This window comes from Dendropsophus ebraccatus, chromosome 3 (assembly GCF_027789765.1).
Source record: "Dendropsophus ebraccatus isolate aDenEbr1 chromosome 3, aDenEbr1.pat, whole genome shotgun sequence".
Classification (NCBI taxonomy): Eukaryota; Metazoa; Chordata; class Amphibia; order Anura; family Hylidae; genus Dendropsophus; species Dendropsophus ebraccatus.
In genome coordinates this window covers 92115623-92128508 of record NC_091456.1, presented here as the reverse complement: position 1 = coordinate 92128508, position 12886 = coordinate 92115623, and the positions used below count along the sequence as shown (strand labels likewise).

The 12886-nt window shown below is 43.4% G+C and overlaps 1 protein-coding gene across 1 annotated transcript; it reads left to right on the top strand.

The window, feature by feature from the left end:
- The first annotated feature begins 7695 nt into the window (after positions 1-7695).
- On the top strand, positions 7696-12494 carry LOC138787197 (uncharacterized). The gene is made up of 3 exons (XM_069964388.1): positions 7696-10286; positions 12145-12257; positions 12340-12494. The coding sequence occupies exon 1, from the start codon at positions 7713-7715 to the stop codon at positions 9963-9965; it is 2253 nt and encodes a 750-aa protein (XP_069820489.1). The 5' UTR covers positions 7696-7712; the 3' UTR covers positions 9966-10286; positions 12145-12257; positions 12340-12494.
- Positions 12495-12886: the final 392 nt, after the last annotated feature.

Sequence of the window (12886 nt, the reverse complement as noted above, 5' to 3'; positions counted from 1 at the left end):
ACTTGTGGAGATGTACAAAGCGAATCTTGAGGCACCTGACTTCATTGATGAATGTCTACATTTGCATGGACACTTCTTAAGTCTCAGTGAAGACTGCAGCTTTCCTCTTAACATCCTCAGGAAGATCCGTAGAGATGACCTTCATAATGTCTATCCGAATGTAGATATAGCTTTGAGAATGTTCCTATGCACTCCTGCAACAAACTGTTCAGCAAAACGAACCAAAAATTACTTAGGGTCCAGCATGCATGAAGATCGCCTAAATGCACTGGCAACATTGGCAATTAAACAAGACCTTGTGCACTCTTTAAATTATGATGTTATCGCCCGTTTTGCAGCCCAAAAAGCACATCGTAAGAAGATTTAAACTTGAGTGTTCACACAGGTATATTTTGATTGCACATTATGCTAAATATTTTCATTTGCACTGGTTGGCAATGTTCACACAACGTTTTTTCAGCTCTGTTTAAAATGACGTCCGTCATTTTGAGTCTAAAATAACGTACGTCATTTACCTGTCTGGCCTCCCCTTAGTGCAATGATGGCTGTTGGTACATTATTCTAGTTTGAGGGTTACTAATTGGCCCCTCTGTGCAGCCTAATTGAAAAGTCCATTGAATAGTAAAAACGGAGAAAGAATGGTAGAAAAAGAAAAACTGTGTAAACAATTAATAAATAAAACCTCCGCTGTTTGCAAAAGATGTCCGAAAATAATGATTATGTTAATATTTTGATGTCCGCGGTAAAAACTTCCGTTATTCAATATGTTGTGTGCATTGGACGTCTGTCTTCCCATTGACTGCAATGCATTGCCATTGAAGTCAGTAAAATCGCGGAAATTACAGACATTTTTCTAAGTATCAAGATTGGCCTGCCGTTGATAGTAAGTTAATATTATTGTTATTGTTGTTTACATCTATTATTATATTGCATTTTTATTTATTAGTTGTTATTGTTTATTGCATGAAGTTATTTAATATTGTATATTTTTATTTATTATTGTTTTGTTATTTATTGCTATTATATAATATTGACATTATTACTTTTACGTTATGTCACTTATGAAGATTAATCATTAAAAATAATTCAAATGTTATCTATGCTTACTATATTTTTTACAAAATTTCAATAATTGTAAAATAGGTATGAGTATTGGCTGTCTGGCTTTTTATTCTTCCATATTTGCATTAAAAATTGGTTCCTACACATGGTTTAAACCACACGCCCATGGTTTGCAAGGTTTCAATGTGATTATAAACTGGGGGGGCGTCAGCACCCAAAGTGCCTAGGGCAGCATGAACTCTAAATACAGGCCTGTTTACAAACCGTAAATCACAGGAGGTGTGAATGCAGCCTTAGAATCCTGCAATACTGAGTGATATCTCGTTATGCTATTACAGACAGGAAAAAACACAAACACACTAATATATTTATTAATATATAATAATTTATTTATTTATTTTTTTCATTTGTGGTGATTGTAAGTTATAAATACATCTAGTAAAACATGCATTATAACATTTGAAAAATGGATGACCTTAGATTCAATTTTGGCTTGAATCTCTGGCAGCAAAAAAGGAAAAGATGTTTTCCTTTAAAAAAAAAAAAAATCTTGCGCAATCAGAGTCTACAAAGAAGCTCAGTATGTCTCACTTACATACGCTATATAACTAACACTGGATGAACTTCAATAAATTACAGGCAGACCGCAATTTTATGGAAACCTTGGTTGCAAACAAGGTAAAGTATAAAATGATGGAAATTTGTCCCACCAGACACCACTAATGTACAGGAAAATATGGGGAAATCTAGATGATAATCTGTAATTGAAATGTGGTTTATTGTGTTAAATAATTTGTTCCAGCACTTGACATGCTGGACCTGCCAAAATATATAAATATACATTCTGTACTCTACAGAAATCATATTTTGTGTCAGTTTAAGCCAAAATAGTTAGCCTTCTCAATTTTACATAGTGTACTCATATGACTGCAACAGAAATATTAATATACAGTATTTGCCCAAATTTATCAAAATGTGTAAAATAGAAACTGGTATATATTGTCCACAGCAACCAATCACAGCTCAGCTTTCTGCTCTGGTAAAATGAAAGCTGAGATGTGATAGTTTCTATTTTACACACTTTGATAATTGTACATATTCAGTATATAATGTAGAATACATCGCATTTTCCACTACTAAGGCCATGTTCCCACGTAGTAAGACACTGGCTGGTCCCTGACCCGGCCGGGTCTCTAAACGGCTGGTGTCAGAGAAGATCATCCGGGCCGGTACTGCAGTATGATCTTCGGATGCCGCTGAACTCGGATGCAGCCGCAGAAAACTGACATGTCAGTTTCTTGCGGCGCCGCTAGGGATCCCAGCCGGAAAGTATACTATTCGTATACACTCTGGCCGGGAATCCTTAGAAGGCAGCACTACGTAAGTTCCGTAGTAATCACGGCCATGATTATTACGAAACTTACGTAGTCTAAACATAGCCTAATAGTGTATATTCAGTGCAAAGTAAATGAGCTGATTCTATTTACTGTCTGTTGCTGAAATGTCTCGAAAAGCCACGATTACATGCAGCCACATAAGCGAGCTTTTGGTGTTTACCTCCTGAGTAGAGATGAGCAATTCACTCGTAAATTGGTTTCGCGAAGTTCACGAATATTCGCAAATCTACAAGGGTACAAGCACCTGCTGTGTGAATTGCAGCTGCAGATATTTGTCTCCTATCAAACAAAACACTCATTTTAAAGGCCTAAAACACCATTGACCTCTAGTCCTCTCATGCTCAAACATAGGGTATAAACCCACTTGCCGGATCTGCAGCGAGTCTCCTTGCTGCGTTTTTGCAGCGAGACTCGCTGCAGATCCTGGCCCTATACTTTCAATAGCAGAGAAACTCGCAGCAGGGATGTACATCCCTGCTGCGATTTTGTCTGCAGCCCGCCCCATTAACCCCCCGGCCGCCGGACATTATACATTACCGGGTCCCCGTTCCTGCTTGCTTCGGGGCTCCCGGTGTCTTCACGGCCCGCCCGGCCAATCAGTGCGCTGCGGCAGGGCAGCGCACTGATTGGCCGGGCAGAACGTGTCGGGAGCCGCCGAAGCAAGCAGGAGCGGGGACCTGGTAATGTATATCCTGCCCGCCCCCCTGCAGCCCCGATCGCCCCGCAGCCCCGGCCGCCCCCCCCCGCAGCCCCGGCCGCCCGATCGCCCCCCCCCGCAGCCCCGGCCCCCCGATCGCCCCCCCGGCCGCCCGATCGTCCCCCCGCAGCCCCGGCCGCCCCCCCCGCAGCCCCGGCCGCTCCCCCGCAGCCCCGGCCGCTCCCCCGCAGCCCCGGCCGCCCGATCGCCCCCCCCCCGCAGCCCCGGCCGCCCGATCGTCCCCCCGCAGCCCCGGACGCCCGATCGCCCCCCCCCTCCCCCAGCACCGATCGGGCGGCCGGGGCTGCGGGGGGACGATCGGGCGGCCGGGGCTGCGGGGGGGCGATCGGGCGGCCGGGGCTGCGGGGGGGGGGGGGGGGCGATCGGGGCTGCGGGGGGGCGGCCGGGGCTGCGGGGGGGGCGATCGGGCAGCTGGGGCTGCGGGCGGCTGGCTGGAGCATATACTTCACCTGGTCCCCGCTCCGGCTTGCTGAAGACATCGGGAACCGCCGGAGCCGGGATCAGGTGAAGTATCAGCTCCGGCGGCCGGGGGGTTAATGGGGAGGGCTGCAGACAAACTCGCAGCAGGGGCTGCGTGTTTGTCTGCCATTAAAAGTATAGGGCCGGGATCTGCAGCGAGTCTCGCTGCAAAAACGCAGCATGGAGACTCGCTGCAGACCCGCCAAGTGGGTTTGTACCCTAAGGCTATAATGGGGGTGGTGATTATATATATATATATATATATATATATATATATATATATATATGTCTCAAAGGTTCATACCAAAAGACAAAGAAAAAAAAAAACCATTGACTACTACTCCTGTCATTAAAACATATGAAGGCTCTCATAGGGGTAATACTGTAAGCATTGATAGCATCAAATAGCTCCAGGATTAAATTTCAAACACTGACCTTCTTTATCATTTGATTCTAGGTAATAGTATATAGTATAGTAATAGTTGTCATAGTTCTAATCAGGGGCGTAGCTAGGATTCACTGGGCCCCATAGCAAAAAAAACTGCAAGTTCCTCCCCTGTGCACAACACGAATTACTGATATATATATATTGCAGCCAAAAAATAAAATCTACTGTGGTGAGAGGCAGAATCCTGCCTGCAGCCACAAAATTAACAGGCAGAGCAGAGAGCCAATGGCTGCTTGCTCTGTCAGTCCACTATACTTGGAGTGACTGTACCACCAGGCCCAGGCTGAAGCACTGGAGGCAAGCCTACCCACCCCCAGTGGGAAGAAACCCCAGCTCCTCCATGACATGACTCCATTAGAATCAATGGAACCCTATCATAGAGGGGCTAGGGTTTCCTCCCACTAAGGGTGGGTCGGCCCGCCTCCAGTGCTTCAGCCTGGGCCTGGTGGTATAGTCACTTTAACTATAACGCTCCATTAGGAGCCCTTATGGATAAATACATAGGTGCAGAAGCAGACTACCTTTTGCTTAACCACTCATGTACTCCAATGTGTAAGTGACCCAATGTTTAGAAGACAAGGAAATCTTTGCTCTACTGCTGATGCACAGATAACCCCTGACCTCTGCACAGAAGGCAGTGAGAACAGAGGTCAGGGATTATCAGTGCAGGGAGACAACTTTTTTTTGTCTTTTGCCTGTTAACCCTTTTTTGTGCTGCAGCATGTAAGTAAACGTCACTTATACCCTGCAGTACATAAGGGGTTAGGGTGCGTTCACACGTACAGGATCTGCAGCAGATTTGATGGCGCAGATTCAAAGCAGATCAATTTTGGGTCTGCAGATCTGCTGCAGATTCAAATCTGTGCAATCAAATCTGCTGCAGATACTGTACGTGTGAAGGCACCCTTAAGCCGAAGGACACAGAAGGGTTTTATCTTCTTCCCGGGCCCCATAGCAACTGCCTACCCTGCCTCTATGGTAGCTACGCCACTATCCTTGATATCGCAGGTCTTCCCAGCAGGTTACGTAAGCACAACAGGCAGCAGGTCATAGATAGAGGATGCAAGCTGCTCTTCTGAGACACCGTCCCAGGGTGGGGGAGGGAGGGAAAGGTTCTTTCCAGAGGAGTTGCTGCAATGCAAGGGGATATACATAAGGGTATTATATACATATAAGAGGGGTATATATATGAGGGTATTATATACATATTAGAGATACCCCTCTAATAAGTATATAATACCCTCATATTTACCCCTCTCAAAAGTTTATAAAATCTTTATATACTGTATATATGAGGATATTACTGTATATATTGTGACAATCTGGGGGTTACTCGCTGGGATCGCCATCTCCTGGGTCTGAGACGATTGGCACATCACAAACTTCAGTCCAGTAAGTGCTGTATGCTTTATACTGACGACAGTCAGCTTTATTTCTCAGTCCAAGGAAAAACATAAGACATGGGCAACATTTTGCAAATAAAATAAAACCTAGGCCGTCTAGCCACTGACTATACAACACAGCTTCCCTAGCTGTCACTTGTGAGCCTACTGCTCAACATCAGTCCCACTGGTCTCACCAAGACTTCTTGTCTGCAGCTCCCACAGGCCTAGCACTGCCTGTGTTCTCCCACCCCGGGAGTCTTCACCTGGGAAGCTCTGAAGTCTCTAATAGAGCTCCACCAGGTGGGTTTGAGAGCCTCATCAGCTCTTAGGGTAGGTTCACATTGAGGAATTCTCGCAGATAAACGGTCTGGCTCTTCACAATGTCACAGCCGGGGGGATGGGGCGGCTGCAGGCGGATCGCACTGTCAGTCCGGGAGGATGCTAGCACACAGCACTCGCCATTAGGACACTTGTGTTCAAGAGGGGGCCCGGGCGCCCTGCCACCCCGGGCCCCATAGCGACTGCATACCCTGCCCCCATGGTAGCTACGCCAGTAGTTCTAAATATGAAAAAAACCCTAAACCCTAAGGGTACAAACACACACACCGTATACGCAGCAGATTTGATGGTGAAGATTTGATGCTGTGTTCAGTTATATAAATCTAATCTGCTAAGTATCTGCTGCGTATCGCAGCAGAAAATACGCTGCGTATACGGTGTGTGTCTTTGTACCCTAAAAAATGTACCCTTAGGGTCAGTTTACCTGCAGCCAATTAATGGCTTTGTTATAGTGGCAGCAATCAACGAGGAGCAGGGAAAACATCTGATCCTCAGCTGATCACATCTTTAGAGCAGCCTTTAAAATTTATTATTTTACTATACAGTATGTACACACTTAGTATGGTACTGTCCGGATGATCTTTAGCGCCGCAGAGTTCTGATGCGGGCGCTTCCATGCATCAGAACTCCCCACTGCACATATGCCAGCAATGATAATTTTATACCCTCCACTGCCACCAATGATTAAGTTATACCCTCCACTGCCACCAGTGATAATCCTATACCCTCCACTGCCACCAATGATTATGTTATACCCTCCACTGCCACCAGTGATAATTTTATACCCTCCACTGCCACCAGTGATTATGTGATACCCTCCACTGCCACCAGTGATAATCCTATACCCTCCACTGCCACCAGTGATAATCCTATACCCTCCACTGCCACCAATGATTGTTATACCCTCCACTGCCACCAGTGATAATTTTATACCCTCCACTGCCACCAGTGATAATTTTATACCCTCCACTGCCACTAGTGATAATCCTATAGCCTCCACTGCCACCAGTGATTATGTGATACCCTCCACTGCCACCAGTGATAATCTTATACCCTCCACTGCCACCAGTGATAATATTATACCCTCCACTGCCACTAGTGATAATATTATACCCTCCACTGCCACTAGTGATATTATACCCTCCACTGCCACCAGTGATATTATACCCTCCACTGCCACCAGTGATAATCTTATACCCTCCACTGCCACCAGTGATAATCTTATACCCTCCACTGCCACCAGTGATAATCCTATACCCTCCACTGCCACCAGTGATTATGTGATACCCTCCACTGCCACCAATGACCCCTTTATCCCACCTCACTGCCACCAATGCTGCTGCAGCCTCTTATACCTCTCCTTTATCATGACAATTTCTCTGTTGGTATGATAATCATCACTCCTTTGACTCCTTAACACCCCCCCCCCCCCCCAACACACACACTGCCACCACTAAACCACTAATGCTTTTAAATCCTCCACTGGCTCTTAAACATTTTCAAATTAATATTATAGTTGTCATTATTTTTTTTATTTTTTTAGGTTGCGTTTCTGTTGATTTTGAGATATTAATTTATTAATTGTAAGTTAATATTGTTAGGTAGGTAAAATAAATATGTATGAATTTCAATAAAATCTAAATGTATAAATTAATCAAATATTAATTTTGTTAAATTATTTTTCAGTTATTATACATAATTTGAGCACAGTTTTAAGGTCAGTAATTATTAATTTATTTAAATTTCAAGATCGATTCCATTGGATATCATGAAAATTATCATCAATCTGTGTGTATTATTTTTAAATAAATATTTATAAGACTGTGATATTTATATTTTTTAAATATTTATTCAATTTTCTTTTTGCTTCCCGAGCAGGTTTTTTTTTTTCCCAGGTCAACAAGATGCCGAGCTGTTTAGTCAATTACTGCACTAGCAGTACTAAAGGTTCTAAGCTACAAATGGAGCATGTCATTCTGCATCTTTTCCCATCCGATGTCCAGCGCATAAAATTATGGCTTAGTAACACAGGACAGATCTTCAATAACATCGAAGAACTGGCGATGAGGATCAAAGAAGGAAACAAAACTAAAAAGTATCGAATGTGTTCCTTGCACTTTCGTTCCGACTGCTACATCGTCAATGTTGATTCACGTCATCTAAGACCAGATGCTGTTCCAACTATTTTCCCATCGGTTGAAGAGGGAGAAAATGTGATTGAGGAAAGTTTGAAGAAAAAGGCAAATAAAAGGAAGAGAATTAATGAAGTTTCTGCTCCCAGTACAAGTCAACAATCAAGCAGCGAGGAATTGACTTCATCGTTACCACTATCCTCCCCATCAAAATATGTCACCATTGCAACACAGACAGATGCTACATTGTTCAATTCATCTGTAGAAATTTTTCAAGATCGACCAGCGCAAGATCATTTGATTGGAATGGAAGAACATCTATCAAGTCCGGAATTTCCAAATGATCTGAGAAGAAATATTCACCCTACAACTGCATCTACTCCTATTGACCACAATGCCGACATCGATTTTAGATCACCTCAAAAGAAAAGAGCCCATCTTGGATCTTCAATGATGGAAATTTCAAAAGAAGATTTTCTGCCTGGGATTGCCCCACTATCTCTGATTTTAGAAGAAAATTTGTATGGAGAAGATCAATTCAGCGGTGAGGAAGAAAGAAACTCAACATTCTTAGAAAATGAAGGTAGTGAATATCTTCCAGGAGGAACAAGTGTCGATGATTCATTCAAATCTGGAATTGCTGATCTTATTTACTCATCAGGACATCCTACAGCCCCAACAATGAAAAACCTCTCTGAGGAAGAACAAGTCAAAGAACGGAAATTTCTTGTTTTCGAATCGTGTTTGGATGACCTCTTCTATAATGTGCAATGTCGAAAATCTAATTGCTACTACTTAGTCAAGAGTTTTCAGAAGCAATCTGATGGCTCTTTTTTAAAAGTGTCTGGTGAGTGCTACGCAGGTCATCATTTCGAAGTATTCCGAAGTCAGCCACGAAGAGGTAGGTACTATTCTGGTAATCTTTTACTAGCAGCTTCCATCCTTTTTAGTGGTCAGAATTACCAGAAGGTACAGGAGTTTCTAAATATCCTTGGGATGGTAAGTATCTCCGAGGCGACTTACTATAGATATCAACCGTTGTTTCCTTTTCCAGTCATAGATCGTACATGGAAAGAACAACGCAGACAGAATTTAGAAGAGTTGTCAACGTTAGCCACATGCTTCTCTGGTGATGGGCAGTGTGACAGTCCTGGTCACTCTGCCAAGTACTGCGTGTACACTATGATGGACTGCGTTATAGACAAAATAGTTGATTTTGAAGTAGTTCAGCGCAGCCAGTGTACTTCCTCGGTCGCAATGGAGAAATTCGGCTTTGAAATCTGCCTGAATCGACTTATGAAAGATGGTGTTAACATCAAGATATTTGCCTCTGACAGACATGTTGGCGTATGCAAGATCATGGCAACTAACCACAATGAGATAAACCAGCAATTTGATATATGGCACTACGCTAAATCGCTAAAAAAACAACTCTCAAAAGCCAGTGCTCAGAGGTTATGTAAGGAGATCAAACTGTGGACCGACAAGATAATAAATCATTTCTGGTGGAGTATCAGGACCTGTCAAGAAGACCCGGAATTGCTGCAAGAAAAATGGCTATCACTCCTTCATCATATAATTGACCAGCATGAATGGGAGGGAAGAAGATATACTGCCTGTGGTCATGGGAACATTACAACGTGTGAAGATAAGAAGATTTTTTGGCTGAAGAAGGAAACACCATCCTACGCAAGCATTGAGAAGATTGTGACAAGTAAACAACTGATCAAAGACTTGCCACATCTATCATACAATTGCCACACCGGGTCCTTGGAAGTGTTCCACAGTTTGGCTCTAAAGTACCGCACCAAGAGGATCCACTTAAAGATAGATGCCATGGAAGCCCGGACAAAATTGGCCGCTTTAACCCATAACAACAACATTGGACGTCAGCAAGCTGTAATACACTGTCCTCGAAAGAATACAGAAGACATTGGCGAAAAGCGTACAAAACTTTTTGTACCGAAATCAAAAAAACGGTGGTTGGTCAAAAACGTGTATGAAAATATCAAGGTTGACTATTAAGAAGACTTATGTGTGGATGTTCTGAAGCTATGTAAAGGAGACATAACATCAAATTGGCAATCAAGGGCTCCATCATTACCATCAAACATTGCCAACCTTGAGCGTCCCAACAAACAAGAAGTGAAAAACCTAAGGATACGGCGTTTTGCTTTTTCCAAAAATTCTCACCTGCATTTACCTTAAATTCTTAATATTTTTCCTAAAAATTTAATACTTATTCATGTTGTGTTTTTCTGTTTTTATTGTTCGCAGGTTCCTGTTTGAATAACAACTATTGTTTACAGGAATCTGACATCTTAGCAACTGTTAAAATATAAGTTGGTAAGTACAGTCTGAGTTTAGACATCTATGAATATAATTTTTACATTATAAGTCACTAAATTATTCTACATCTATTTTTTTGTGAAATTTTCGATTTTCGTTCAACATTTGTTCGTTTCCAAAAATGTATTTTCAAGATTGAGGAACAGTAAGTATTAGGCCGGGTTTACATATGACCGTCGGTGCGGCAGCGTTTCCCTCCGGCGCATCGCCAGGCCGTCGGTGCGTTAGGACGCATCTTGCAGCGTCCTGCCGCTCCGGTGATGCGGCGCCGCACCCATTCAAACAAATAGAGCGCCGGATGCTTTGCCGGGCCCACAGTGATATATAGCCCCCCTGTTGCTCCCCCAGTAGTATATAGCCCCCCTGTTGTTCCCCCAGTAGTGTATAGCCCCCCTATGGCTCCCCTAGTAGTGTATAGCCCCCCTGTGGCTCCCCCAGTAGTAGATAGCCTCCCATGTTAGCTCCCTCCATTAGTATATAGCCCCCCATGTGAGCTCCCTCCATTAGTATATAGCCCCCCCATGTGAGCTCCCTCCATTAGTATATAGCCCCCCCATGTGAGCTCCCTCCATTAGTATATAGCCCCCCTGTATGCTCCCCACCATTAGTATATAGCCCCCCCTGTGTGCACTGATTGGCTGAGCGGGATGTCTGGGGGGGCTGCCACTATACCATCAGTTTTCACACTTTGCGCTCATCAGTTGTCATTTTCAATGGGATTTTAAGGTCCTCGCAGCGTATTGTCATCACGCTGCGAGCACCTTAAAATCCCATTGAAAATGACAGTAAAACATAGGAGGAGAAATGACAACTGATGAGCGCAAAGTGTGACAACTGATGCCAACTCATGGCAACTGATGGAAACTGATGGTTTTTAATGAAAAAAAGGATAGGAAAACTGATGACAACTGATGCATTTTTGGCAGCAGTTGTGACATTATTTATGGTCGCCAACTTAGGGTATGTTCACATCACGTTTTTGTCCGCACGTCGGGCTACACAGCACAAATCAGTGATAAAAGGATGCTGCCGTGCAGCCCGAAGTGTGGCCGGCGGCCACATTGACTTAGATGAGCAGGAAGGAGTCATTATGTGACAACGTTCTGCTCATTTGCTGGACGTACACGGCTTTTGTGCAGGACTCAAAAGCGTACGGCAGCATCCTTTTATCACTGATTTGTGCCGTGTAACCCGACGTGTGGACAAAAATGTGATGTGAACATACCCTTATATATGTAAACACAGCCTTAAAATGTCATTGACATTATGTGTAAGGGTACTTTTACATATGCAGACCACATCCTGATTAATTTTGTTAAACAATGCCGATATTCTAGGTGGGCACTCTTTTAACCTTTTCACAACCTTGGATCATTGATGGCTCAATGCCCAGGCCGTGATTTGACTTCAGCTTATTTGATCATAACAATTACATAGCTTATTTCCCCTGTGTCTCCCCCCTGCCGCTGTCATAATCTTGTGACAGTGGCAGGGGAGAGAGTGGAGGGGCCATAGCGCATGCCCGCGCATCCTGCCTTCCCTCCTGACCCCGCTGTCCTCCTTATCTACAAACCTGAACCCTGAGCCTTCCATTTTATATGGCTACCATCGGGGCTCTGCTATAATTTTGCAGAGCCACCATGCTAACAAGAGAGACAAATCAAACTCTGTAGAGGGAAAATTATCACTCCGGAGCCCTATTGATACTTTGGTCTTGCTGACCACAGTATTTACTTTCTTCTATTACTGGACATATAGTGATCATGATTATAGTTGTGAATTGGTCATATTAATTATTACATTATTTTATCTTTTTCAAAAATTATTTATTTTTATGACCACATATATTTCTTAGGTGCCTTTTCCAGTCTCAAAAGTTCCTTGTTGGAATCCAAATTCTAAGTCAATGAATTGTTCATTATTCACGCTCAAGAATATCTAAAATCAAAAAAATCACAATTGATTGAGGTAACAATTAATATTACTATATTATATTTTTTAAAGTGATAGAGAACATCCAAACATCGCCCTTTTTTTTTTCTTTTTTTAGGTGAACTGGCTAGGAACCCTAGAATGATGAGACTTACCACCATTTCATCAAAAATTATTTAGTCGTTACTATTTGTTTACTCAAGTTCATGTTTACGTTTTAAAAGCAGAATTCCAAGCGTAGCAGATCACAGAGTCCTCTTGAAGTTCCTCCAACTAAATGTTTTGTTATTGTTATTGTTTTTTGTAATATTTTTAAACAGGGAAACAATCATCCAAATTGGGCTGATATGGTTCCCAGAGCAATGTATAAAGCTCCTGCATCAGCCTCAGAGCATACCGTTGAAGGCTGCAGCAGGAGCTTTATATGTTGGTACAAATGACTTTTATTCCTCCAGCTCGTGACTGACACAGGGGTGGAAGTAGTCATCTGGCCGGCTCCCCACCCGTGTCTATTCACAGCTATCTGCCTGTTAGCGTGGTCCGCCTGATGATTGACGGGCAGGGAGGGCAGAAACGGACCTCTTTGCCTGTTATTCATTCTATACGAGCACGCTAAGAGGTCTGTTACTGGCCTCCCTGCCTGTCGATCATCCTGCGGAGCTCGA

What these genes read in the sequence shown, in the direction of transcription:
- LOC138787197 (XM_069964388.1), top strand. Translation starts at nt 7,713, where the DNA reads ATGCCGAGCTGTTTAGTCAATTACTGCACTAGCAGTACTAAAGGTTCT.